Source organism: Diadema setosum, chromosome 18 (assembly GCF_964275005.1).
Source record: "Diadema setosum chromosome 18, eeDiaSeto1, whole genome shotgun sequence".
NCBI lineage: Eukaryota > Metazoa > Echinodermata > Echinoidea > Diadematoida > Diadematidae > Diadema > Diadema setosum.
The window spans coordinates 13,952,034-13,977,870 of record NC_092702.1 but is presented as its reverse complement, the minus strand read 5'-3'; the positions used below and the strand labels follow the sequence as shown (position 1 = coordinate 13,977,870).

At 39.1% G+C, this 25,837-nt stretch overlaps 1 protein-coding gene across 1 annotated transcript; it reads right to left on the bottom strand.

Annotated features, from left to right (window-relative positions):
• On the bottom strand, positions 1–24,187 carry LOC140242009 (WD repeat-containing protein 54-like). The gene is made up of 8 exons (XM_072321752.1): positions 23,903–24,187; positions 11,925–11,987; positions 7,718–7,784; positions 6,398–6,451; positions 3,332–3,539; positions 2,468–2,630; positions 2,099–2,167; positions 1–132 (listed from the first exon to the last, which is right to left on the bottom strand). The coding sequence occupies exons 1-8, from the start codon at positions 24,131–24,133 to the stop codon at positions 1–3; spliced, it is 987 nt and encodes a 328-aa protein (XP_072177853.1). The 5' UTR covers positions 24,134–24,187.
• Positions 24,188–25,837: the final 1,650 nt, after the last annotated feature.

Genomic DNA, 25,837 nt, shown 5'->3' with positions numbered 1-25,837 from the left:
CTAAGAGCGGGTGAAGCACACAACCTCGTTGGTGTCGTAGCCAGTGACGCAGAGAGACCTGCCTTCCTTGCCGATGAATCTTGCCCCACAAAGCTGGGTGTCTGTGATGCAACCCTGGTAGGCAAGTGAAACCTTTTTCAGACAAAAGTAAATGAAATGGATAAGACAGATATAAAGAGACAATAAGGGCTCATTCATGTAAATTACAAAAAACAAACAAAACTCATTTCATGAAAACATAGGGTTTGTTAACAACAGATAATGGACTACTTGCATGATGAGAATGTCAATCGTTTGAATTGTAAACAAACACACCTAAACATTCATCTTTCTTTGTGCCAGTATTTCGTCTGATGCGTTTAATCCCTGAACATTTATGCTACATTTACACCATCTTCCCAGCGGCTACGGCAGCCCCGTTTGCCTTAAACATTGTGCGCCGTGGGTAGATGAGACATTCTCATGTTTTCCCCTCTCCATATTCTAGTCTTGTTCCAGTCCTCGCCCGGTGAACATACATATGTATAGCTATCAGACGCTGTTCTCACGGGGTCTGGTCAGGCTAGACTATTGGTATTTTCCATCGCGTCCTGCTATGGACTGCCTCCAAGTTTTGTCATGGCCTATTACGTGCTGTCATATTTTGTTGCATTCATCCCATTTTACTACAGCATTCAAGGTTCCTCATTAGCACCGGGACTGCAGTGGCAAATTTTTTGACAGTCTACAGTAGTGTTGACAGTAGGAATTGGCAAAGTACAAGCCAAACTCTAAACTAGAAATGTCGCTTTGGCGACTGGTATGCCTCCGCCATAATGCATGATTTTCCCAGTAGGTCTAGATAGTACATGTGGACACTGTGTGATTACATTTTCACAAAATTGGCAAAAATATTGGAATGACAAGTTTGTCACAAATGTGTTGAATGTTCACCTTCCTTGACGTAGGTTTAATTGGATGAATAGGAGAGCATGTATCTAGGGATTTAAGGACTTTAACTTGACTTTGACCCATTCATACATTTAGGCATTGAGTAATTTTCAAGGTACAGGTGTGGAGAAAAAGTGCAATTTCTGAATTGAATAGTAAATTGTTACCATTTTCATCTGGCCCTTGACCCTAAAATTCATAAGATAATTACTTTCAGGTAGAACATGCACAATATGTACTAAGTTTCAAGGTAACTTGAGCCACTTCCGAGATATGGAGGAAAAAGTTAGTTAAGCATTTTCACTTGATCTTTGACCTTTTGACCTTTGAGGCAAAAAGAGAGAAAAAAAAACTTTCCAGAGAATTTCTATTAGGTTACACACGCATACACCAAGTGTAAAAAATAACCCTGCTGGCATTGCATAAATATGAGGGTAATAGTAAAATTTTGAAGTCTTGCACTTGACCTTTGACCCCTGACCTTTGACCCCATGAACCCTACATTCTCTAGATAATCACTTCCAGTCAGTAAATGTATATACTATGTTCCATGAAGATACCTTGAACAATTTTCCAAGGTACGGAGAAAAAAAAAGAAGTTTTAATATTTTTACTTGACCTTTTGACCTTTGACCTCATGACCCAAACTTTCACCAAAGAATATTAATTGGGTAATACATGTATACACTAAGTTTCAAGAAAATCTCTTCAGGCATTCAATAGATATGGTGGAAATAGTGAAATTTTATGTATTTGACCCTGACCTTTTGACCTTTGACCTTTGACTTCATGACCCAAACTTTCACCAGAGAATCTTAATTGGGTAAAACATGTATACACTAAGTTTCAAGAAAATACCTTCAGGCATTCAATAGATATGGTGGAAATAGTGAAATTTTATGTATTTGACCTTGACCTTTTGACCTTTGACCTTGAGCATGTGCACCCAAAAGTTGATAGGCACAACTTCACCCCCTAATACACATACATGCCAAGTTTCATTAGGATACCTTAACAGGTTTCGATAGTTACCTTGTCCACAAAATTCATTACGGACGGACGGAAGGACGGACGGACGGACGGACGGACGGAAGGACGGACGGACGGACAACCCGAAAACATAATGCCTCCGGCACCACTTCGTGGCGGAGGCATAAAAATGTCTTACTTTGGCCTGATTGTCATCCACTTTGAGAGACCACACCTTGAGAGTCGTATCTTCAGATGTCGAGAGCAGCTAGCCATGGGAAGGGAAGACAAAAATTCGTGAACGTACAAAATTACATATCCATACCAAACTCAGTCACAATGCATTTCTGTGACAAAATGTGTACCAAGTATCATACAAAACCTTTACTGTGTATTAAGCTACGAAAAAAGGATGCTGACTATCAGGATGACAAAACAGCAAAAACTTTGACATGTAGTTACAATCATCACAGTTACATGCAGTTTACAAAAAATCTACTAATAGACCATCGAGATACAAAGCCATCATCTCTGTTAATATTGTCTATTTGGAAAACTTTGTACTCACCAGGCCTGCAGAAGGTGCGAGATCCATAGCATGGATCCATTGGGCATGGGCGCAAATCTCGGTCAGCAGGTTGCCCTTCTGGGTGTCAAAGATGCGGATGTGCCCGGTGCCGTAGCCCCCGATGACTAGATTCATGTAGAGGCAGACAGAGGAGCAGGTTGCACTATGGGAGCAAGAAGAATGGAGTTTTTCATAAAGATTAGCAATAACTTTCATCTGGCTGCACAGCCTTCGAATCAAAGGTTCCCCATAGTGCAAGTATTGATAGCCAATACGTTGTTGTATCATAACAGGAGATACCCACAGAGGTCACTCTTCTTATCCAAATAAAATTAAGGAATTAAAAGTAATGGGAAATTGAGGGGAAAAAAGAGAGTTTTCAATTCATCCCCGAAACAGCTGGGTTGATCAGGCAATCATCACATTATTGGGGGGGGGGGGGGGGTAAACTGTTTTACTAAGCATATGTATCTTTATGACAAAGGTTGTTCACGACAGCCAGACAGCTTGCCAAATATACTGTAGCAACAGCCACTGCAAAAACTGTTCTTTTTGCAAGGTTTTGATATTTGCAAATTTCGCGAATCACTGTTTTGCTGTGAATTTAACAAAACGCAAAAAGAAATCACCATACGTAGGGTATATGTGCATTAACGATAGCCTCGGTGTCAAATCGCAAAAACAACATCTCATGAGAATATCTGTGACCTCATTTGTGGTAATATCTGTGTACATGAATATACAGTAACAGTTTCTATGTACAGTAACAATTGCAATGGTAATGTGAATAGAATTACATTCACCAACTCAATATCCAGCACTATACAATGTAGCAACAGCCATTGACTCTTTTCCGACACTAACCCTCCGCCGTTGATTCTGGTCAGTTGGTAAAACTTTGGTCCGGCCTGCCAGACCATGATGCAGCCACTGTCATCTGCACTGGCCATCAGGTCCCCCTCGCCCGCCACAGCACTGATGGGGTAGGAGTGACCGCTCAGTGTCTCGCTCAGCTGGACATTGGTCCCACGAGCTGGTATTGAGAACACCAGCACTGACCCAGTGGACGTCCCTGGTGATGAGGGTCAAACACAAAGCAATATTTCCCTCATTTTAGCCATTTTTTTGCACATTTGTGAGTATTTTGGAAATGTTTTTTTGTCCCACCGTGGTTTGCAGGGGCTGTCGTGGTGACTGTAAACACTTAAAACACAAAGGGTGCACAGTCCATGTGAGATTTTGCCTGTGTTGATAAGACACTGTTTGATTGGATACTTTCACAGGAAGGTCAGTCCACAGCTACGGTGCATCCTCTTACAAACACTGCAGAGTGCATGTGTAAAAGTGGTTGTGAGACACACTTAGATCACACTTGTCTCACACACTTGCAGCAAGCCAAGGAAAAACAATACATACCCTACATCTTTACACATGTTCATTCAATATGCCTATTAATACAATGCACTTGACATTACCACCACTCACTTGACACTTAATAGACAGACATATAATCAGTGTGTTTTGGAAACGAACCACATGAAAGTCACATCATTTACCAGTGCTTGAAAGGATCTGTGATGAGACTCTTGAATTAGAAGCTCTCGTGATTTAAGACACAACAAAACCAAAATGAAATGGGACTACCCATACTCAGGAGACACAGATATCACAAGAAATGTTTAATACATCTCTCTATGTATCTTCAATACCTAAGGATTTTTTTTTTTGTTTGTTTAATTTTTGAATAGTGTGATGTCAATAATGTCCCTGTCCTGAATCAACTCAACCAACTCATTTTGACATTTGCAGCAGATCTTTGTAACATATTATGGTACAACAAGAGACCAATGATGACAAAATGAACAAGTGTCCTCTTTAACAACCAGTCTCTTCTCCAGAAAAAGAATTCCCGATCAGCCTGTTCAACAGAAATTCTCTCATCACATTTGACTCTGGCACTGAGGGTTTTTGAATGCTAGTACAGGTTTGAGCATCACAACATTTTATTGGTAGTCTTGCAACTTGACATAGAGTATGCATATCTGGCCCAACATCTTAAATCACGGTTGTTCTAGATCATACTTCACAGTTTACTATCAGAGAGTCTGAGTGAATTTAAATGGTACACTATAAACAGTAAGTCAATGCAAATTGTCACATGATCTTTGATCTCCCTTGAGCATCATCAGGTTTATCCAACATGCAATCAATAAGTAACACTGCCTACCTATCCCTGCCAGCACATGTAATTAAATTTTCTCAAATTGCTTTGCATACTGCTGATACAGCTGTCCACATATAACCTCCATAACCAGGGATTAAGATCTATATCTCGATTAAATAATAATAATAATAATAATAATAATAATAATAGATAATAATCAGAAATTTATAACAGTACACGGCAGGTCAATTTTGGGCTAGGCTGGCCTCAGCATGTTGGTGGAATGTGTGATATCATGGGGCAAGGAATCCTAAGCCATGGAATATACCTTCATGATGGGTAGTTTCCATGACAGGGAGTAAGTTTTCTTAATATGCCCATAGCTACATTTTGTCGCACACTTAATACCTAATTTTTCCCCTTTCCCTTTGATGAATTTATTACACAAAGTTTCTATTTTGTACACAAAGATTTGATGAAAAAAGCATCCTGTTTCAGTGGTGAAAATAGCATGCCTGTTAGGTATGTTACAATGATATCATCACATTAAAGAGGCCTTCCTATCTATCACCACTCTGATTAAACAGTGACTGCTGTATATTATCTATAGCAAACTCAAAGTAATAATCTGTAAACTTATAGAATGGTGGACCCCAAATCTCATCATAACAGACAGAAAGCTGGAGAGATGGCGGACAGGGATCGTCAAGAAACGTGGTGCATCCAGCACAAATACTACATGTACCACCAGCACATCAAGGTTACAGCACACAACATTCAGAGGCACAGAGATGCCATTAGAAATTCTGTGTCGAGTGCTAGAACACACAAACTGAGTGTAGGTATAAACAGACCTTGAGTCTGAGGATCACGAACAAAGGTGGCGCCTGAACGTGAGTGCATGGATGTGATTCAAACAGGTAGATACTGTATTTAGCACCTGACAGTGCAAAATGGCATCAGTCCTTTCATTGTTATCCTGCTTCTATAAATATATGCTTCATTTACAATTTGTACATATGTGTCACTCAACAACTATTTAGAAGTTTTCATGAAATATAATCTGGATAAAGGAGATATCTACATGCTGTTGTTGTTACTTTCATTTAATAGTTTCTTGTCATATGTGGGATGATTGAAAACAGGATATAATGTATTTCCACAGGTAAGTAATGGCATGAGAAGGAATGAGAAATCTCATTTTCAAAGGTAATGACATAAACATATTTCATGTCATCGCCCTCAGTTTGCTCATCACTATCTCTTGAATTGAAACATGCAAATGCGCACACAGCTGTTATGAAGATAAATTGTTTGTGGGGATGGGTGCTTGAGGGTGCTGTGCAGACAAATGCGATTTGCATTAATGAACATTTCAAGCCATGTCTGAGGCTGGCTCTATTATCTTTCTATTTCATTCAGAATGCATGGCACAGTAACGCATCGCTGCATGATATGCAAGTCAACTCTTACATTTTCAAAATGACACACAGCCAAATTCAGAAAGAAAAAAAAAAAAGTCACAGAGAAAGTGTTGTTAATCTGTAATCACAAGTTACAGTATGGCACTGACACTGTCAAAAGGGTTTCATAAACTCTATGATCTCAATCAGCGGAAACATACTCGTGTGAAACACATTGGCCACCTCAGCTAACCATGTTTGAAGGAAGCAGCTGTGGTGGTGTTGTTGTTGTTGTTTTTTTTTTCTTTTTGGTTAAATGATTAACGCCAAGTAGAGGCAAATGCAATCAAAAAAATAACATACCAACAGCAATGAAGCTATCCAAGACTGAAGCAATTCCTCTGGTGAATAAAAATCCTGCAACACAGCATAAACAAAAACAACAATCTGGGTCAGACATTTGTAGTCCCACTAAATTAAGCTACAAAATTCAGAAAAGAGAAACTTTTATATCGAAAACAAAGGAACTATATAAACACATACACATACAACCGTATGGGGAATGGGTGGGGAGGGACCATTGACCATAACCCCCTAGCCACAGCCGGCACCCTGTAAAACATTCCACAGCCCTTGACTTGGGTTCAGTGAATGCAGAAGCACTACAAAAATACATAAGTAATGTTTGAGGAAAACTGGCCAAACAATTTAAACGTCATGAAATTCCACATTCTGAAAAAAAAAAAAAATCTGTGTGCTGACATTGATGGATAAAAAGACTACAGTAATTTGTAATGTCACAGTAGTGGAGAATCCCATAAAATCTAAATTCTTTAAATGAAAAATGCAGTTCTTTGATCTTATACTGAAATATTTTATGGGTAATATCATTCTCCCTGCCTTCTGAAGAAGGTAGGTCAAGTGCTCTTTCATCATGATAGAAACTGAAATTATGTGGAATTCTCCCTGTATTATTATTGTATTGTTCCACTACTATGGCACCACAAACTGTTGTGGCCTTCTCATCCAGCAACAGCATCAAATAAACTTTACAAATTAAAACCACTAAATTTTGAGCAGATGGTCCAATTTTTCTCAGATTTCACTGATGTGTTCCACTAATATTGCTGCATTCCCTGAATCCAATTCTATACTTAGGGTAAATTCAGCACAATAGCATACACATAGATAGAAAGTTACAGGCCGGAGGGGAATAGGTGAAAATTGGATGTATACTATTATGGGGAAGTTCTGAATGACAAAGAGATTGCACATCATGGGTTTTAGACAGATTCCATCGGTCATGAGTGTATCAATCAGGTGATGACAAGGGAATATCCCTGGGCATCATATGGTATGCAAGCATGAAAGTAGAATTGCGGCAAAATGAAATATATTTTCCACATTTCTTATTTTGAGCAATGCATCCAAGGGGGGGGGGGGGGGGACGGAGATACTGGAAGATATGTGTACACGTACAGAAGTGTGTTTCAATGAACAAATATATATTGAAAACAGTTTATCAGAAGAATCTTACTAATTAATGTATTGCTAAATTTGCCTGAACACACAGATTGACCAAGCCAGCAATATTAATGAATATATCAACAATCAATTAGTTGGTGGCAGTATGATCCACAGATTCTGAGACTCACTTTGAAGGGGTACCTGTATATTTCTTACCATCATTCCCATCTGAGTTGAAAAGGGCGTGCCAGAAAACTAAAGCTGAGCCATCAGGTTCATATATCTAGGAAGTGTGTGAACAAAAAAAAAACAAAAAAAGAAAAAAAAAAGAAAGGAAAGAAAAGAAGACATTCATGAATAACTAGAAATGCCGCTACATATGGTGACCTGTATGCCTCCACCATCGCATGGTTCTTCCGATAGGTCTAGTGTACATCTGGACAATGTGAGACAACAGATTGACAAAAACTGAAATGACATGTTTGTCACATATGTGTTGTTTACTTTCCTTGAACTAGGTTTTATTCGAATAGATGGTTAAATTGGTTAAAAAAGCAAGTATTTGGGAACATGAGTATTATGCTTGACCTCTGACCCTTGCCCATTGACCCCATGGCCCACAATTCTTCAAATAATTACTAACTGGTAACATCCATTTTCATGACAATACTCTTCATGAGTTATTTTCAAAGTATAGGAAAAATTGTGACATTTTAACATTTTCATTTGATCTTTGACCCCATGGCCAAAATCTTCCCCTACAGATATCATTGTGCAGTAATGCATTATATACCTAGTTTGATTAAGTTTATGCACTGAGTAATCTCCAAGGTATGGAGAACAAGTGTAATTTCAGCATTAAAGAGTCAATTTCTTTTTATTTTAACCTCACCATTAACCCTTGACCTTTGACCCCAAAATTCCTAAGAGAAGTAAGTAAGTAATATATGCATATGTTTCATGAGGATACCTCAAGCCATTTCCGATATGGAGAAGAAAAGTTGATTTTTAGCATTTTCACTTGACCCTTGAACCCATGGCCAAAAACTTTCCTAGAGAATCCTTAATCTGTTAGTCTGTATGTATACACTAAGTTCCAAGAAAATACCTTCAGGCATTGCATATGGGGGAAATAGTAACATTCTAAGAATTTGACCTTGACCTTTGACATCAGAACATGTGCACCCACAAGTCGATAGAGACAACTTCATCATATGTAAACTTTCAAAAGGATACCTCAAATGGTTTTTAAGTTACGCTGTCCACAAAATTTATTACAGATGGAAAGACAAAGAGACGGAAGAACCCGAAAAAATAATGCCTCCTGCGATACTTTGTGGAGAAGGCATAAAAAAAAAAAGATTTAAAAAAATAAGCAATCAGTGGCAATGTGATGTGACACAAAAAATAGTAGTTTCCTCTTTAAGACTGGCTAAAATTAAGCATACAATATTTCACTTAAAAAAAACAAGAGACCCGCGGGTCTAGCGCTCACCCGAGTATCGCAAGTTCACCTTTCACGCAGTCACTAATCTAAACAAGGAAAAGTAGAAATTACGCAGTGCGTAACATATGTCCCCGCTGGAAGTAGCATTTTGTAGCAAAATGTACAATACAGGTCAAAAATCAAGGTCAAAGGTCAAAGAAGTCAAAGGTCAAAATTCTGTGCAGAAGTTTTGAAGCCCTCACCTAGTGTCATCACATAAAGCAAACGGAATCGAAATCGGGTTAGAAATGGCGAAGGAGTAGCATTTTGTAGCCAATGTACAATAAAATGTAGGTCAAAATCAAGGTCAAAGGTCAAAATTCTGTGTAGAAGTTTTGAAGCCCTCACCTAGTGCCATCACATAAAGCAAACGGAATCGAAATTGGGTTAGAAATGGCGAAGGAGTAGCATTTTGTAGCAAACTGTAGAATACAGGTCAAAAATCAAGGTCACAAGTCAAAGAAGTCAAAGGTCAAAATTCTGTGTAGAAGTTTTGAAGCCCTCACCTAGTGCCACCACATAAAGCAAACGGAATCAAAATCGGGTTACAAATGGCGAAGGAGTAGCATTTTGTAGCAAAATGTACAATATAGGTCAAAAATCAAGGTCAAAGAAGTCAAAGGTCAAAATTCTGTGCAGAGGTTTTGAAGCCCTCACCTAGTGCCATCACATAAAGCAAACGGAATCGAAATCGGGTTAGAAATGGCGAAGGAGTAGCATTTTGTAGCAAAATGTACAATATAGGTCAAAAATCAAGGTCAAAGAAGTCAAATGTCAAAATTCTGTGCAGAGGTTTTGAAGCCCTCACCTAGTGCCATCACATAAAGCAAACGGAATCGAAATCGGGTTAGAAATGGCGAAGGAGTAGCATTTTGTAGCAAAATGTACAATATAGGTCAAAGGTCAAGGTCAAAGGTCACAACTGAAATTCTGTGAAGAAGTTTCAAAGCTCCCATGTAGTGCTATCATACAAAGCAAACAGAATCAAAATTGGCTCATAAATGACAGAGAAGTAGCAAATTGAAGATTTTGATCACACACGGACGCACATACGGACAGACGGACACATGGACGCACACACGTATGGAGCCCGTTTCATAGTCCCCTGCTCGAACTCATTCGGCGGGGACAATTATTCACAGCTCTACTAAAATTTGACCAGGCATTCTCAAGTAGAAGATGAAAATGTACAATAAGGGCCCAAATTTTTTAAGATTCCTTAATTTGGGGGGATTGGGGCCCCCTGGGGCCCTCTGGGTGTGGCATGGTGCCCATTTTGATAAAGTGAGATTCTGACCCCCTAGCAATGCTACCTGCCAAGTTTGACGAAAATCCATCATAAGGGTTTCCAGGAAGAAGATGAAAATGTACAATTCAGGCCCCCATTTGGACCTTCCCAACCCCCCCCCCCCCCTGCCTCCAAGAGGGGCACCCCTGGATCTGCTATGAACAAACTTGAAACTCTTAGCTCTATAACTTCTGATTCCAGAGAAGATTTTTAAAGATGCCTTCATTTTGGGGGGTTTGGGTCCCCCTGGGGGCCCCCTGGGTGGGGCATGGTGCCCATTTTAACAAATTGAGATCCTAACCCCCTACGGATGCTACCTGCCAAGTTTGGTGAAAATGGGTGATGGGGTTCTCAAGAAGAAGATGAAAATGTACAACTTAGGCCCCATTAGGACCCCCTCCCCTGGGTCCCAAGGGGGCACCCCTGATTCTACCATGAACAAACTTGAAACTACAGTCATCAATGTACTAACTCATAGTATCAACTTAGCTCTATCACTTCTGGTTCTAGAGAAGAAGATTTTTACAGATTCCTTAATTTTGGGGGGTTTGGGCCCCCTGGAGGCCCCCAGGGTGGGGCATGGTGCCCATTTCAACAAACTGAGTTCCTAACCCCCTAGGGATGCTACCTGCCAAGTTTGATGAAAATCGGTCTTGGGGTTTTCAAGAAGAAGATGAAAATGTAAAAAGTTTACGCACGACGGACAACGAACGACGCACTACGGACGACGCATGACGGACGCCGGACGAAGGGCGATCGCAATAGCTCACTTGAGCCTTTGGCTCAGGTGAGCTGATAAAAAAAAAAAAAAAAGCAAAAAAGAGCAGTAGAGATTGCTTTCTGGAACAGAAATACCACTACAAGAGGATATGCACACATAAGAGCTCACCTTTATCATAGCATAGTTTCAGTACCTTTGTCAAAAGTCATGATGTTATCATTCTGAGCCAGACATAGAGATACTGGTAATTACTTGCAGATATTCACAGACAGTTCATACAAATAAAGGCTACTTCCTTTTACAGCATTCATACTGCAACTCCTCATTTAAGCAAAATGATGCAAATGAGAAGATATTTTGTTTTAACACATTACTGTATTACATAATTAGATGAGCACATACCTACACTACTGGTACTTAAGATATAGACCAAATTGCTGTATACATTCTTTTTCAGTACATGTAGGTGTGTATCAATTGGAATTCATTGATTTGCATAAAAGATAATAACATTGATTACCATCACTTATTTTTTTTCCCCAATTGTATGCAAGAAGACAAGATGTTCATGATGATTACTGTCCCTTTGAGAACAAAATTTGATTATCAACTTCCTTCACTATTTCTATCATTTCTATGAACTTACATATATAATAATACACCACGATAAAATTTTGGTTACTTGCTTATGTCAAGAATTTTCCAGTAATGTTATGATTCATAATTCCCCTGCCCCTTCACATTTTTCTACAGTCCACAAGATTAACAAGTAGAGTACATGGAAGATGGTGTGACGTTTTAATAGAAACTTGCATTAATCAGCAAATTGGGAATAACACAGAGCTCTTCACCTCATTGAATATAAAATACAAAACTAAAACTTTTAGTAGCAGTACATAGCGATACAAAACATGCACAATGCCAGTACCTGCACTCCTTTTTGGCAGCATACAACAAGTAGAGTCCTGGATGGTAGCTCGCAAAACTTTGCCTGAATGAAAATAAATACAGGTATTTATGCATAAATTTATAGAAATGTCTTCAGATTTATGGATGTGTGTGCTTCTAAACAAATTAAATACTGCATAATTTTTTATTGAATATTGTTGTTGTTTTTTTTAAATTGGCAGATTCAAATCAACAAAACATAATCAACAGGGCAAAATAACGCCACACAAGCACATATTTCGCTTGAATATGCCTTGTACACTGTTTTGCCGAGTAATTTTAGACCTCATGAACAGGTCACTGCTTATACAGTGTAATATACATTTACTTTGATTTTGAAAGTTTTGTTGGATCATATTTTTACTGGGACAAACATAATAAATGTGTCTTCAAATACCAAGTTTGCTTTGGTTTTATAAAAAATGAATAAACTTGCTTTTTCCTCTAACATCTATCAAAATGGCACTCTTTGAGAACTGAATGACTTAAAACCATCATTATCTCAAAAGAGCTGGTTAAAGTGTGTTTTCGTGCATGTGTTTTTCGCTATTTCTGTCTGTTAGCAACTTTTGCAAAAACAAACTCTACATAACTCACAAAAGGATTGGTAATGATTTTAGGGAAGGTTAAAATATGGACAAAGGAACAAACTATTTTTTGTGGTGATCTGGGCATACTGTCTTGATCCAAAATAATCTGATATCATAATAATGCAATGGAACTCCAGGAAGAGTTATGTACAGATTATTGAATACGTGGCTGGGGCTAGAATCAGGTACACGTATACTGTATCATAATATGTAGATTGGATATTTTTCTGGTATTAAATAAGTGCACTTCATACATTAGACTTTTCAAGGCAAACTTCCATAGTTGGTAAGCAGGATGCCACATAGGGACAAGGACTGCCTGCATGATTTGATCTCACCATGTAAAATTAAAACATGTTCAACAGCAGTTCAAAATTTTGTTTTGCACTCAGGGTCTAGACGTCTAATCAGACTAGTGAGTCAGCTGTGTAAATAATTGCACACAAACACCAATAGTGCTGTCCAAACTTTGACTGCCTGCTATTGGTTCTATAAGAAACCTATGTATGATGCTTTAGTGCATGGTCAAATTTTGGCACAGGAGGTTGAACCTTGTCCTTGGTGCTGTTTTTTATGCATTTTTTGTTTGTTTTTGTTTTATAAAATTAAAACCCTGTTATTAGTGTTAATCAGTTGCAACATTAGAACCCTATTCTTTATCACATCATAGATTGGAAATCTGCATGGGCAGATGGGCAGTGGAGAAGTTGCATATTATTGGCACATCCTTCTTTCTTTTGGTTCTTACTCTTCAGTCTACTCTAGTAAAAAAAAAAACAAACAAACAAACAAACAAAGAAAAGTAGAAATTACGCAGTGCGTAATATATGTCCCCGCCGGAAGTAGCATTTAGCAAAATGTACAATATAGGTTAAAAACTCAAGGTCAAAAGTCAAAGGTCAAAATTCTGTGTAGAAGTTTTGAAGCCCTCACCTAGTGCCATCACATAAAGCAAACGGAAGTGAAATCGGGTTAGAAATGGCGAAGGAGTAGCATTTTATAGCCAATGTACAATATAGGTCAAAAATCAAGGTCAAAGGTCAAAGAAGTCAAAGATCAAAATTCTGTGTAGAAGTTTTGAAGCCCTCACCTAGTGCCATCACATAAGGCAAACGGAATTGAAATCGGGTTAGAAATGGCGAAGGAGTAGCATTTTGTAGCAAAATGTACAATACAGGTCAAAAATCAAGGTCAAAGGTCAAAGAAGTCAAAGGTCAAAATTCTGTGTAGAAGTTTTGAAGCCCTCACCTAGTGCCATCACATAAAGTAAACGGAAGTGAAATCGGGTTAGAAATGGCGAAGGAGTAGCATTTTGTAGCCAATGTACAATATAGGTCAAAAATCAAGGTCAAAGGTCAAAGAAGTCAAAGGTCAAAATTCTGTGTAGAAGTTTTGAAGCCCTCACCTAGTGCCATCACATAAAGCAAACGGAATCGAAATCGGGTTAGAAATGGCAAAGGAGTAGCATTTTGTAGCCAATGTACAATATAGGTCAAAAATCAAGGTCAAAGTTCAAAGAAGTCAAAGGTCAAAATTTTGTGTAGAAGTTTTGAAGCCCTCACCTAGTGCCATCACTTAAAGCAAACGGAATCGAAATCGGGTTAGAAATGGCGAAGGAGTAGCATTTTGAAGCAAAATGTACAATATAGGTCAAAGGTCACAACTGAAATTCTGTGTAGAAGTTTCAAAGCTTCCATGTAGTGCTATCATATAAAGCAAACAGAATCAAAATTGGCTAATAAATGACAGAGAAGTAGCAAATTGAACATTTTGATCACACACGGACGCACACACAGACGGACGGACGGACACACGGACACACACACGTACGGAGCCCGTTTCATAGTCCCCTGCTCGAACTCATTCGGCAGGGACAAAAAAAACTAGACTCGGAATTTGTCATCAAGTAGACAAATTAGGTGATCCGATCTATTGGGAAATCAATGATTTGAGTCCTGATCCCAATAGGCATGACCATACAGGTTTCATCTGTGTTGAGGGGACATTGGCCATGTGATGTTTGGAGTCTCATTTAGAAAAGGGAGTCAGACCCTCCATCTTTGGTACCGAATTCCGTATACACTAACGAAGACACAGAATGAAGTATATTTGACCTTTGACCCCACTTTGCACAGACAAGATGGCATCTGAGCAAAAAGTGGTTATTTTGTGAAATGATCCTTGTAACATGGTCTTTACGTGTGCAAAATATGGGAAAGATAGGACATGTATTCACCAAGATACAGGATGATACATTTATGACCTTTGACCCTAATTTACATACCCAAAATGACGTCTGATCAAGTAGTTGTTAATTTATGAAATAATGTACGTGACATGAACTAAACATGTGCAAAATATGGGGGTGATAAGGCCTGTTTTTCTTGAGTTATTGCAAAGAAAGTTGCAGAAAGAAAGAAATATCTCAATACATCGAAGATAAGCTTTAATTTCAACCACGTTTTTTGACGTGATTCCGACATCGTATGAAAAATGGAGGGCACACTTTCGATAGCCCAAAGTCTCAGCTACAACATATTAAAATCTGGGTGAAATTCACCGAAGCACAAGTGAGCTAGTGCTCGATAAAGACAATCATGTCAATTTTCACTTGATCTACAAAAATTCCCTCCCATAGAGATAACACGTCATAACGAAGATAAAGAAAGAAGTACATGACCTTTGACCCCACTTTGCACAGCCAAGATGGCATCTGAGCAAAAAGTGGTTATTTTGTGAAATGATCCTTGTAACATGGTCTTTATGTGTGCAAATTATGGAAAAGATAGGACATGTATTCACCAAGATACAAGATGATACATTTATGACCTTTGACCCTAATTTACATACCCAAGATGACGTCTGATCAAGTAGTTGTTATTTTATGAAATAATGTACGTGACATGAACTAAACATGTGCAAAATATTGGGCTGATAGGTCATGTTTTTCTTGAGTTATTGTAAAGAAAGTTGCAAAAAGAAAGGAATATCTCAATACATGGAAGATAAGCTTTAATTTCAACCAAGTTTTTGGACGTGATCCCGACACCGTATGAAAAAACGAAGGGCACACTTACGATAGCCCATAGTCTCAGCTACAACATATCAAAATCTGGGAGAAATTTACCGAAGCATAAGTGAGCTAGTGCTCGAAAAAGATAGTCATGTCAATTTTCATTTCCAGAAAAACTGCAGTCCCATAGAGATAACACGTAAACTGGTCAAATTTGACAAGATTACATTCAATCCATTTTTACGAGGTGATGCCGTCATCCATTCAAAATGTTGTTATTACATTTATAAAAGAACATTTAATAAGCTACAACATACTGAAATCTGGGTGAAAATTGGCAAAGGATAAGTGAGATACGCTCGAGTGAACGTGGAATTTGATGACGTCATTTTGAAATTTAACTTTTTTAATTTTATTAAGAAATTTGATATCTTTTAATCATTTTTCCAGCATCGACAACCCATGAATTGACATGTACAACTCATCAGCTTTCAGAATATGTAAAGAAAATGGGGGGTCACCGTCCATCCTGACGAGTAAAATCGGATTCAAAATTGGCGGTTTTTTGGCAGTGTTAAACTGTATATCGCCATTGACGCGCGCGCGCAATTTCAACTTTGACGGGTCCGTATGACGTCATATTGAGTCGGATTGACTTGAAACTTGGTAGAAATATTCCTTGACATTTCAATCATCCGATAAGTGTGAAAAAATGGGAAATTTCTATTGCATATGAGCTGTGCGTGCGTATATGTGCGCGCGCGTACGCGTCCGTCCAATTTTTTCAATTTTTCAAAAAATGCTCCAAATGGTCTGAAACGTGTGCAAAAAAAATTTGAGCTCGATTTGAGCATACAAATATTTCAACGCACGCGTACGCGCACGTATTAAGAGAAAATATGAATTTTGAGAATATGAGTAGAATGCGCATAACTTGAAATACATGTGACGTAAATTTCATTGAAAAATTCCATTTCATTAATGAGATATGAATGAAAATGTGTTTTCATATAATGACGTCATAGTCACGGTCGACTGATCACAATGATACATTAGATTTGTCGTCTTTGGGACATGATACATATATGGTATGAGTTTGAAGTTGATACTCTGAGTACTTTCTGAGTACGTAGATACACAACTTTTGTCCAGAAATAAAGAAAGAAGAAGAAGAAGAAGAACAAAGAATCCGTACAGATACAGAAGGTGATCCGAGAGGATACTCGGATCACCTAAAAAGTGGAGTGGAACCCATCCAACCAAGCCAGCGTCCAGCGAACCCGTAAACTCTTGTCTTATTATTCCATTACCAGGCATAGTGGTACCTAGACAGAAAAATCTGTCTGTCCGGAGAAGTCTTTTATCATTTTTTTTTTTTTTTAAACTTTATCAGCTCTCCTCTGTAACGTTAGGAGGGGATTCAGTGAAGCCAGACGCAGTCTCCGCAGAACATATGATGCGTCACGCGTTACCCCGGGGTACCGTAGTACCCCGGGTAACCGCGTTATGTAGCGCCACCTCACGTCCACTCAAGGACAGCCAGAGAAAAATGCATGCACTGTGTGTGCGTGTACATACAGTAGCATTCCCATGCCACTGCATGTTATATGGTTGGGTGTTCATAATACCGGCCACCTAATGTTTTTCTATCAATAGAAACGTGAAAAATCTCACAATTTGCCTGAAATTTTACTCACATGTGGAGAAAATACTCTGGATTCACAAGCGTGCAATGAAAATGCGATCTGAGGTACGCGCTCTAGATGGCGGCTTCGAACGCGTGGGGTGTCATTTTTTCCGCACTCAGTTGCCCTGTTCATTTCAACCGACCACCCTGGCAACACGTATAAAGGGCACTTAAATGCGTTTTTTCGACAGGCCGCTGTTTTTTTCCAGCCGTCATTTTTTCCCCAATAATATTTGAATATATTTTGAATCCTTCGATATTACTTTTGAAGGACTGTTTGATGAATTTGAATTGATTTTCATTTGGAAACTTTTCATCGTAATTGAAATAAATTAGATGAGTCGGTTTATTTTTCACATTCATTTCTCGTTTCTGCTTCAACTCGTACGGTCGTAGCGGGCGACAAAATAATGTCATGTGTATGTGTAACGTGTGTGCACGATCGTACAAGCGGCGGTGACAATTTTGCGGTCAAAATCATCAAATTTATTACGGAAGGATACTCTACATCTAACAACGAGTCTGCAAAGGTAGGCCTAGTTATATGTAGTTACACGATAAATCTTATTCGATTTTGCTAAATTTCGTTAATTTAGAGGGAATACTTATGTGTTTTCGCCTCATTTTACTCGGTAGCGTAGGCCAGTGAAGAATCGAACACCGTTGCGCGTAGTCCCATGCGTACATTTTCTTTCTGTACGCGCAATGCCATTATAGTGCGCGGTCGGTTGATATGGACCCGGTCGGTGTGTTGAACACCTACCATATTATGCGTGCATGGAAGCTGCGATGACGTGTGCTTTAGTGCAGCGCAGTGCAGTGGCTAGCGCGCGCTAGCTCCAGCACCAAAATAATTTCCTCTTTTTGGCACCCAGGTTACAACCTTTTTATAAAAAAAGAATAATTCAACAAAATGGCTGATTTTTATTTGGTACTCCGGGATACCATTTATGTCATCAGATCCCCAGGGCCAACGACCAGATACAGACCAATCTTTAATAGTAGAAACCTAATGGTAAGGGTGGGATTTCACGGAGCACGCGAACGATTTGCGAAGGACGCGAATAGCAAAATCCAGCATTCGTATTTTAGTCTGCAAAACATCGCCAAACGAATGTGAGAGTTCGGAAGCGTCGTCAATTGTTCGCGAATGTCGTTTTTACTTCGGCAAGAATTTCAAAAAAGTTTGTAATTTTTTGCGAACCTTTTCCGCACACTTGGTCGTGATTTGCTCATGCATTGTTCTCGAAAGTGTCTTTAAAGCCTCGTCATATGGGCAAGACCTTCGCAAGACATGCGCGATGTTCGCAAAATGTTCGTGAAACCCCAAACAGACTCCGAAACTTTGGAGAATGTCTCGCGTGTGTTACGCGAAATCTGCGAAGTTTTTCCGATCATTTTACGACGTAATCGCAAACTGTTCGCGTACCTTTTGAGATATTCTTGCGAACGTTTAGCGCACGTTTGGGGGATGTATGACCTATACGTTTTCTACAAATAAAAATCGTAACATACATCTAAACATCAAACAATTATTAACAACTATAGTAACAAAAGAAATTAAAGACTAGCAAGGAGAAATAAATGTTTGATATACCAAAAAAAATCGTAGAATACACTTAAAATTAATCTAAAGTATGTAAAATTTCATTTGAACTATAGAGATTATGTGTTGGGGGAACTGCAAAAAAAAAAAAAATCAAAGGCTTTACTAGTGGAGATATGTCCTAGGGGAAAAAAATGTAGGCAAGCACACGATAGAGAAATGAGAGAAAAAGGAAAAAAATCAACTCAAGACAGCTTCCACCTCTCCTTGGGTACATTTTCTCCCATGATTATTGGAAATTTTTCGTTGTTCGCATTTCCGTCGCGTGTTCTTCGTGCACGTAACATGCTGTACTTTAGCAATGATACACACGACATTCGCACATACGTCATGGAAACTTCGCACAAATTGCGGAAGAATAGTTTTCGGCTTCATTGTCGGAAAACATTCGGAGAAAAACTTTTCCGAATGTTGGATTTTGTCATTCGCGTCCTTCGCAAATAGTTCGCATGCTCCGTGAAATCCCACCCTTACTAGGTCCTACTGTATTTGTAGATGGGTCTAGCATGCATGGCTTGAAAAGCCATACCTCTAACGTTAATACTCCTGATAATGGAAAGGTCAGTCTTAATAATCGTGGAATTAGCACGTTGCGTTAGCGGATTCTAACATTTACGGTTGGACCTACTACTCATCGACCGTCTAATGTTTTTGCTTGATAAGAATATTTAACACTGAAATTCACATAAAAAACTTGACCTACGTGATTGAGAAAATCCAGCACTATCAAATGCCGTTGTTCCCTTTTCGATTCAAAGTTTCAGTGCAAAAATATCGCCGTCGAACTTGCGTGGCCTTGTTTCAGCTCCCCGCGGTAAAGCTCCTTATTGAGATCGACCGCTGTTTTTGCATTGACAATGCACGCAAACCGAGTTGTATTGAACACCGTGTTGTACGAAGCTTTTTAGAAACTTCCATAGACATTACATTACGATTCAGTGAAAATGTTCATTCGAAATTTTGTCCTTGATTAAAACCATTTGGCATTAATGAACAGTGAATTTTCGCGTTTTCCCACACCATCCTCATCAACGGTCAAAGCCAATCCATTTTTATGTGCTCTGCACGCAGTGAAGTGCGTACTAAGCGTTCTGTGCGCCAATAATGTATTCGCGGTCGGTTTCAAAAAAGGTGGTCGATATGTAATAGGGCTACCATACACTTAGACAGAAAGATCCGTCTGTTGCCGAAAGCCCAAGGACAAAATCCCCTTACGCAGCTCATTACGTATGCAAGCCTAGAGCGGGCTTGCATACGAGTTGAATAAATACGAGCGAATTCTATTACGTAATACTCGTATAAGTCTTCAGAGGTTAGCATTTCCCAGGTGTTTAAGGCAGTGAAGTCACATAATGAAATTCAAAGTAGGTAAAAATTCCAGGCAGTCCCAGTTGGCTATAAATACCCGTGTCAGTGAGCAGTAAGCATCAGAACAAGATTGACAAGGTTACTGCCCTTGGAAATTCAATCTTGTATGGCAACGAAACCAAATTTCGGGATTTTAATGCCTTCCACAAAGAAATGTACACTCTCGCCACTTGGGACTAGAAAAAATAAATCAACTAATGCTCTGCGTAAAGCAGAAGATGACATCGACACAAAGTTTGGTGTCGTTATCTAGTCATGCGATACAAAACATTCTTTGGTGGTGGCTGTCTCGCAAGACAAAGAATTATTTTCCACCTTCATTATCATGATAATTTCAAGCGATGCTTGCATCTCAGTATGGAGAGTAGTTAATTCTGAACAATGACAATTCCTTTGCTCAGAGAGTCTGGAGTGCCAAACAGAATTCCCCGCATAGCAATGTGTGTGAACCTCTTGCAATTCAGAACGGTCTTGAAGCCCTGTGTGGCTCGTGTACAAAAAATGTGCTTATTCATAATTCGGTCAGACATTTCTACAGCTAGTAGCATACCTGACCCGAACGAATTCACGGCCAACATTGGAATTGGTGTCTAGCAATTGGATATCAGCTTCACATTCAACAGATGTAGATAATTCTGAAGTTTTCTGCTTGTCTCGCAGAGACATGAACAACTAATTACTATTTTACATGTTTTTCACCACACAATCCACAAACTCTACATATGGATTAGCAACACTCCTCATGTCAAATGGAAGCCAAGTTTTATTGCCCTGAATTTTGATGCCTTTTTCCTTACCCTAGAACGTTTTCAGTCCTCCACAAGCTTCAACTGAACAAGGTGACCTGAGCAACCCTCACTGCCCCAATGGTGGCGGCAGCCATGGGTCTCATTATCGCTCAAAATGCGAATAGCTGCACCTCTATTACTCCAAGAGAAAATTCTTGCCCCACACCCTCACCCACCGACGATCCTCCAGCTCACACTAGCCGCCTGCATGTGTGCTCTCTGCTATAGCGATGACAAGTGGCAGACACATCGCAGCACATTGCAAAGCTCCTTTCATCATCATGGCGAGACAATACCAATAAACAAAACAAATGAGGGTGCTTGAAGACAGTAGCAACGTCTGTATTCTGAACAATCTTGTGATCCTTTTTAACCCGTCTACAGAACACGTTGTCAACATCTAAGCCTATAGCATAGCTTTTCAACAAAGCCCACTCCACGATTTTTTTACTCATAGACCTGCTCGGTCTTCCATACTACCTGAAACCGAGAGCTATGACATAGGCAAACAGCCCCTATAGTCAAACTTATGAAGGGCGTATCTAACTCCGACCCTCGCAAGCCTAAATACAACAACACTTGGGATGTTTCAGCTGTTTTGAATCACTTTTTTATCGTTTCAAGATACCTATGAACTATAGATTCCTTCAGTGCCTTGAGCCAAAAACAATTTTCCTAGCTCGTTTCGGCAAAACGTACACAAATGCTGAGACATCTAGTTCTTATGACATTACCGGAAGATGATGCCACGTTTGCACATTAGAGATATGGAAGGTATATCTCTAACCAGGTAATTAAAGTGCCTTCTTTTACCTCCAACCCTAAACTCTGTGTTCCGATCAACTCTTCATGAGTATATTAAATGCACAGAACATCTCCAACGAGCAAGTTCAGAAAGCAAACTCATAATTTCTCCGAAACATCCCAACAAATCGGTGACGACAAGCATCTTGGAGCGGAGGCTGAAAGCCAGTCCCTCGCAGCTGCTTGTATAAACACTTAAAATATAACTAATATACTGTCAATAGCTGTACGTATACATCCCTGTACACTGTACTGACTGCTGCATACAATTAGGTATGAATGTATTGTTGCTATGGGAACATGTACCAAGTTTGTTCTGTCTTCGAGATCAGTATGAAAGGGTACCACAGGACGTACCTCGTGTTCATATACATAAGGATTTGGGAGCACAGTCATCCCGCGTTCATCCCAGACTCTGGTCTGGTAAGACATCCACGGATGCTAATATGAAAGTTGTATCACATTCTCAGCTCATAGCTACAGAAGCGCCGCAACTTCTAAACTTTCGCGCATGAAGTATAAAGGTCATAATGAAATCTTGTCCACAACTGACTGGACGAACGCTGAATGGTACATTTTGAACCTTCTACCTTCTAACAATTGATTCCACATTAGTTCAACAATTCTCAGTTCTGCTGAGTTAGAAAGATACATGTAAATTGTGATAGTATGTGTATACCTGCATATTAGTATCTCAGTTAAGAACAATGTCATAATACGAGTCAGATAAGACACAAGACCATAAATCACGTTACGTTGTGCATTGGAAAATGGCGACACATTATTCAGCCACTCGTTCAGGAGATTCGGTCCACCAAACTGATGAATTTAAACTCTAATATCAACCCAAAATGCAATGGACTTGCCTCTAATTATTGCTGCAATATTACTATGCCGAGTATGAACTGGTTAATGTCTAATTCTTCCTTCAAATGTACATGAATATTAAGGAACATGATTAGGATTATGTCTTGATTGGAAAATCGGTACAAGAGGCCCATTGAATTTGACTAATTTGTCTGTGCGCTATCATGCTTAATCCTGCTCAGGTTAAAGCATGCAAGGTATCAAAATAATATCATACTCAAAACCTATGCCTTGCACCTTATACTAGTAGGTTCTCAAGCAAACTTTGCTCGAGTTCTTCTCTTGTTTGCGACAATGTGTGTCACCATCGATAGACATTCTCTATGCATGAGGAGTCATGACCAAAGTTCCAACCTTGTTGGGAAAACTGTCCATCATCCTTCTTGTCCTCTTGCCCTCACTCACGCCACTAGACTGACTTCTGTACGGAACTTTGAACATGCTAACCTCTGAAGACTTATACGAGTATTATGTAATAGAATTCCTAAATTATACAAGTAATAAGAAGTATAATTAGAATTCTATTAGTAATAATGAAGTATAAGTCGAAGAGGTTCCCACCCAGCATCCCATTTGATCAATACTCTTCAGTTCTGAACCCTCCCTTTACAACACTGTACAGAAGTCAAAACTGGTGGGCCCTTGTTATACTGTATGCTGATGTTCTGCTTAATTGCTTGACTTGAGATGTCCATACGTATAAGAATGCTCCGTGCCTTTAGAACAGCAATGATTGTGCTTTATTTATTGCTTGTCTGTATGATGAGAAGGACCAGTGAGCTAATTGTCTGCATTGCACCCAATACTGCATGGTGTTGCTGGTCTGTCTATTTAAAGCCGTATTTTCTTTGAAAAGATGCTTACTGCTCACTGACACGGGTATTTATAGCCAACTGGGACTGCCTGGAATTTTTACCTACTTTGAATTTCATTATGTGACTTCACTGCCTTAAAAACACCTGGGAAATGCTAACCTCTTCGACTTATACTTCATTATTACTAGTAGACACTAATAGAATTCTAATTATACTTCTTATTACTTGTATAATTTAGGAATTATCGGGTGCTGCGGACTGACTGTAAATTATACGGAGGGGATCCGTGAAGCCAGACGTAGTCTCCGCGGAACATTCCCCGACGGACAGATACAGACCGATCTTTCGGTCAACCATACACTGTAACGTTAGGTTCCTACCAGGGGACTCTGCAGCTCGACTGTAACGTACAGTACAAACCTCGAGAATTGTTGCGTTTTGGGCCACTCCCGCAGCCTCTTTGCACTGAAGCTGCCGCTGTGTGATATTGGCATTCGCTCCATCACTGGCGCAGTTGGAGATGTTGACCACGGACTTGTGCACTACTGCATAACTTGATAGATTCTTCTCTGGTAACGACAACACTGATAAATTATTGTAGCGCAACGATGCGGTGCTCTTCAGATGTACAGATTTGCTCTTTTGATACATGTTTTTTTTTATGAAAATGACGCTTGAGCTTGCTACAGATGGAAATTCGGGCACTAGTGGCGTCCCTGTTGTGAAGGCAATCGGGTCAAAAGGTCGCGGGAAATGTTATGCGGTGTAAACCGAGGGGGCGGTATAACATGAAAACATCAAAATATCGCATCGATGACCAGTAAAAGGGCGGTGTGCTCGAAACTCGAAATTTTTGGCAGCGCCTCTTGCGTGGCATAATAATAAAGATGTGTGTAATTCACACTTCTAGATTGATTTAATCATTAATCAAATTGAAAATTTGTGAAAGTCAGCGCAATCATACAAAACCATCAAAATGTTTTGCCGTCGTTTCAAATATTCACTATTGTCAGTTCAGTGAAACTCGTAACTTGGGTCAACCGGTGACATCAGATCAAATTCTTTATATTTTGCTCGAGTCCTCAATAATCTTACTATATAGTAACATGGATGGCTAAACTGTTTCATCACTTAATTTTGATTAAAACATGATTTTGTACGATACATTAGATGGACAAACCGCTTGTTGTGTACTGTTTTGTGTTAAAAATAGTTTCGGGAGTTCAATCTGACCACACACCTTCGAACAATGGGAATATGAGGAGTCATGGTCATGCTGGATTTACCACACAAAGGAGTCTTGTGTCTTCTGGAACGATTTCTCCATCACCTTACGAACGATTTTGTCAAACAAACTGCGTTATTGCAGCGTTTCATACTATAAGTAAATTATGATTGAGGTGTCCAGTATATTGCATCTCTTTCGAAGTCGATACCTCTGAATTGCCATGGAATATATGCACCTGGATGGTACTTTTATACATCATGAGAAAACAACTTGGCCTGAAACTGATATTCCTGTGACTCTTTTAGCTTCAATGCCAAAATGAAAATTTTGATAGAACCAAAACAAGTAGCAAAGTGGGGTTTTTTTTTAAATAGTGAAATATGTATGAGTGGCCTGCAGCAACGATTCAAAACTTGAACAAGAGACATCGCAGGTTGGCCGTCCCTAGGTATAATCCACTTTATCATCTAGATATTGTGACACTTTGTATTGCGTCAACCGTGTTTAGGAGGGGAAAAAATATGCACCATCCGCCTTTTTCTATTCGTTTTACAACGTTGATATAAAATGCATGAACAGCATGTACTCAGTATCATTTTGATGATACTTCACCTGGACGCTATAGAGAGACGTTCATGTAATTATAAATTTTAACAGTAGAAGAATCAATGAACCATGCAGCGTAATCATAATTATTTTTTTTTTCAATTCAATTCAAAGTTTATTTCATTTTTCGACAAAACATATAAGTTGCACTTCTTTTGACAACAGAGAATAAGGTAAACATAACATTATGTATCGAAAAGAATATAAAACAATTGAGGAGGACCACATAGTAATTATACATTATAGTAAAAAAAAAACAAAAAAAAACAGAAGTGATCGAAATATAGTACATGTATAACTTTGCTTAAAGTGCGAAAAATGGAGAGACCCACTAAAAAGACAGAGCTTGTAGAATGTGGGCCCCTCTGGAATAATAACGTCAATGGAAAAATTAATTAAAGCATTATAAATACTATAGGAGAGGGGAAAAAAGAGGAAGAAGTCTGGAAGCCCACTGAGAACTAGAATCACAGATAAATACACTTACTATTACAGACGTGAACAACATAGGACAAGACTAG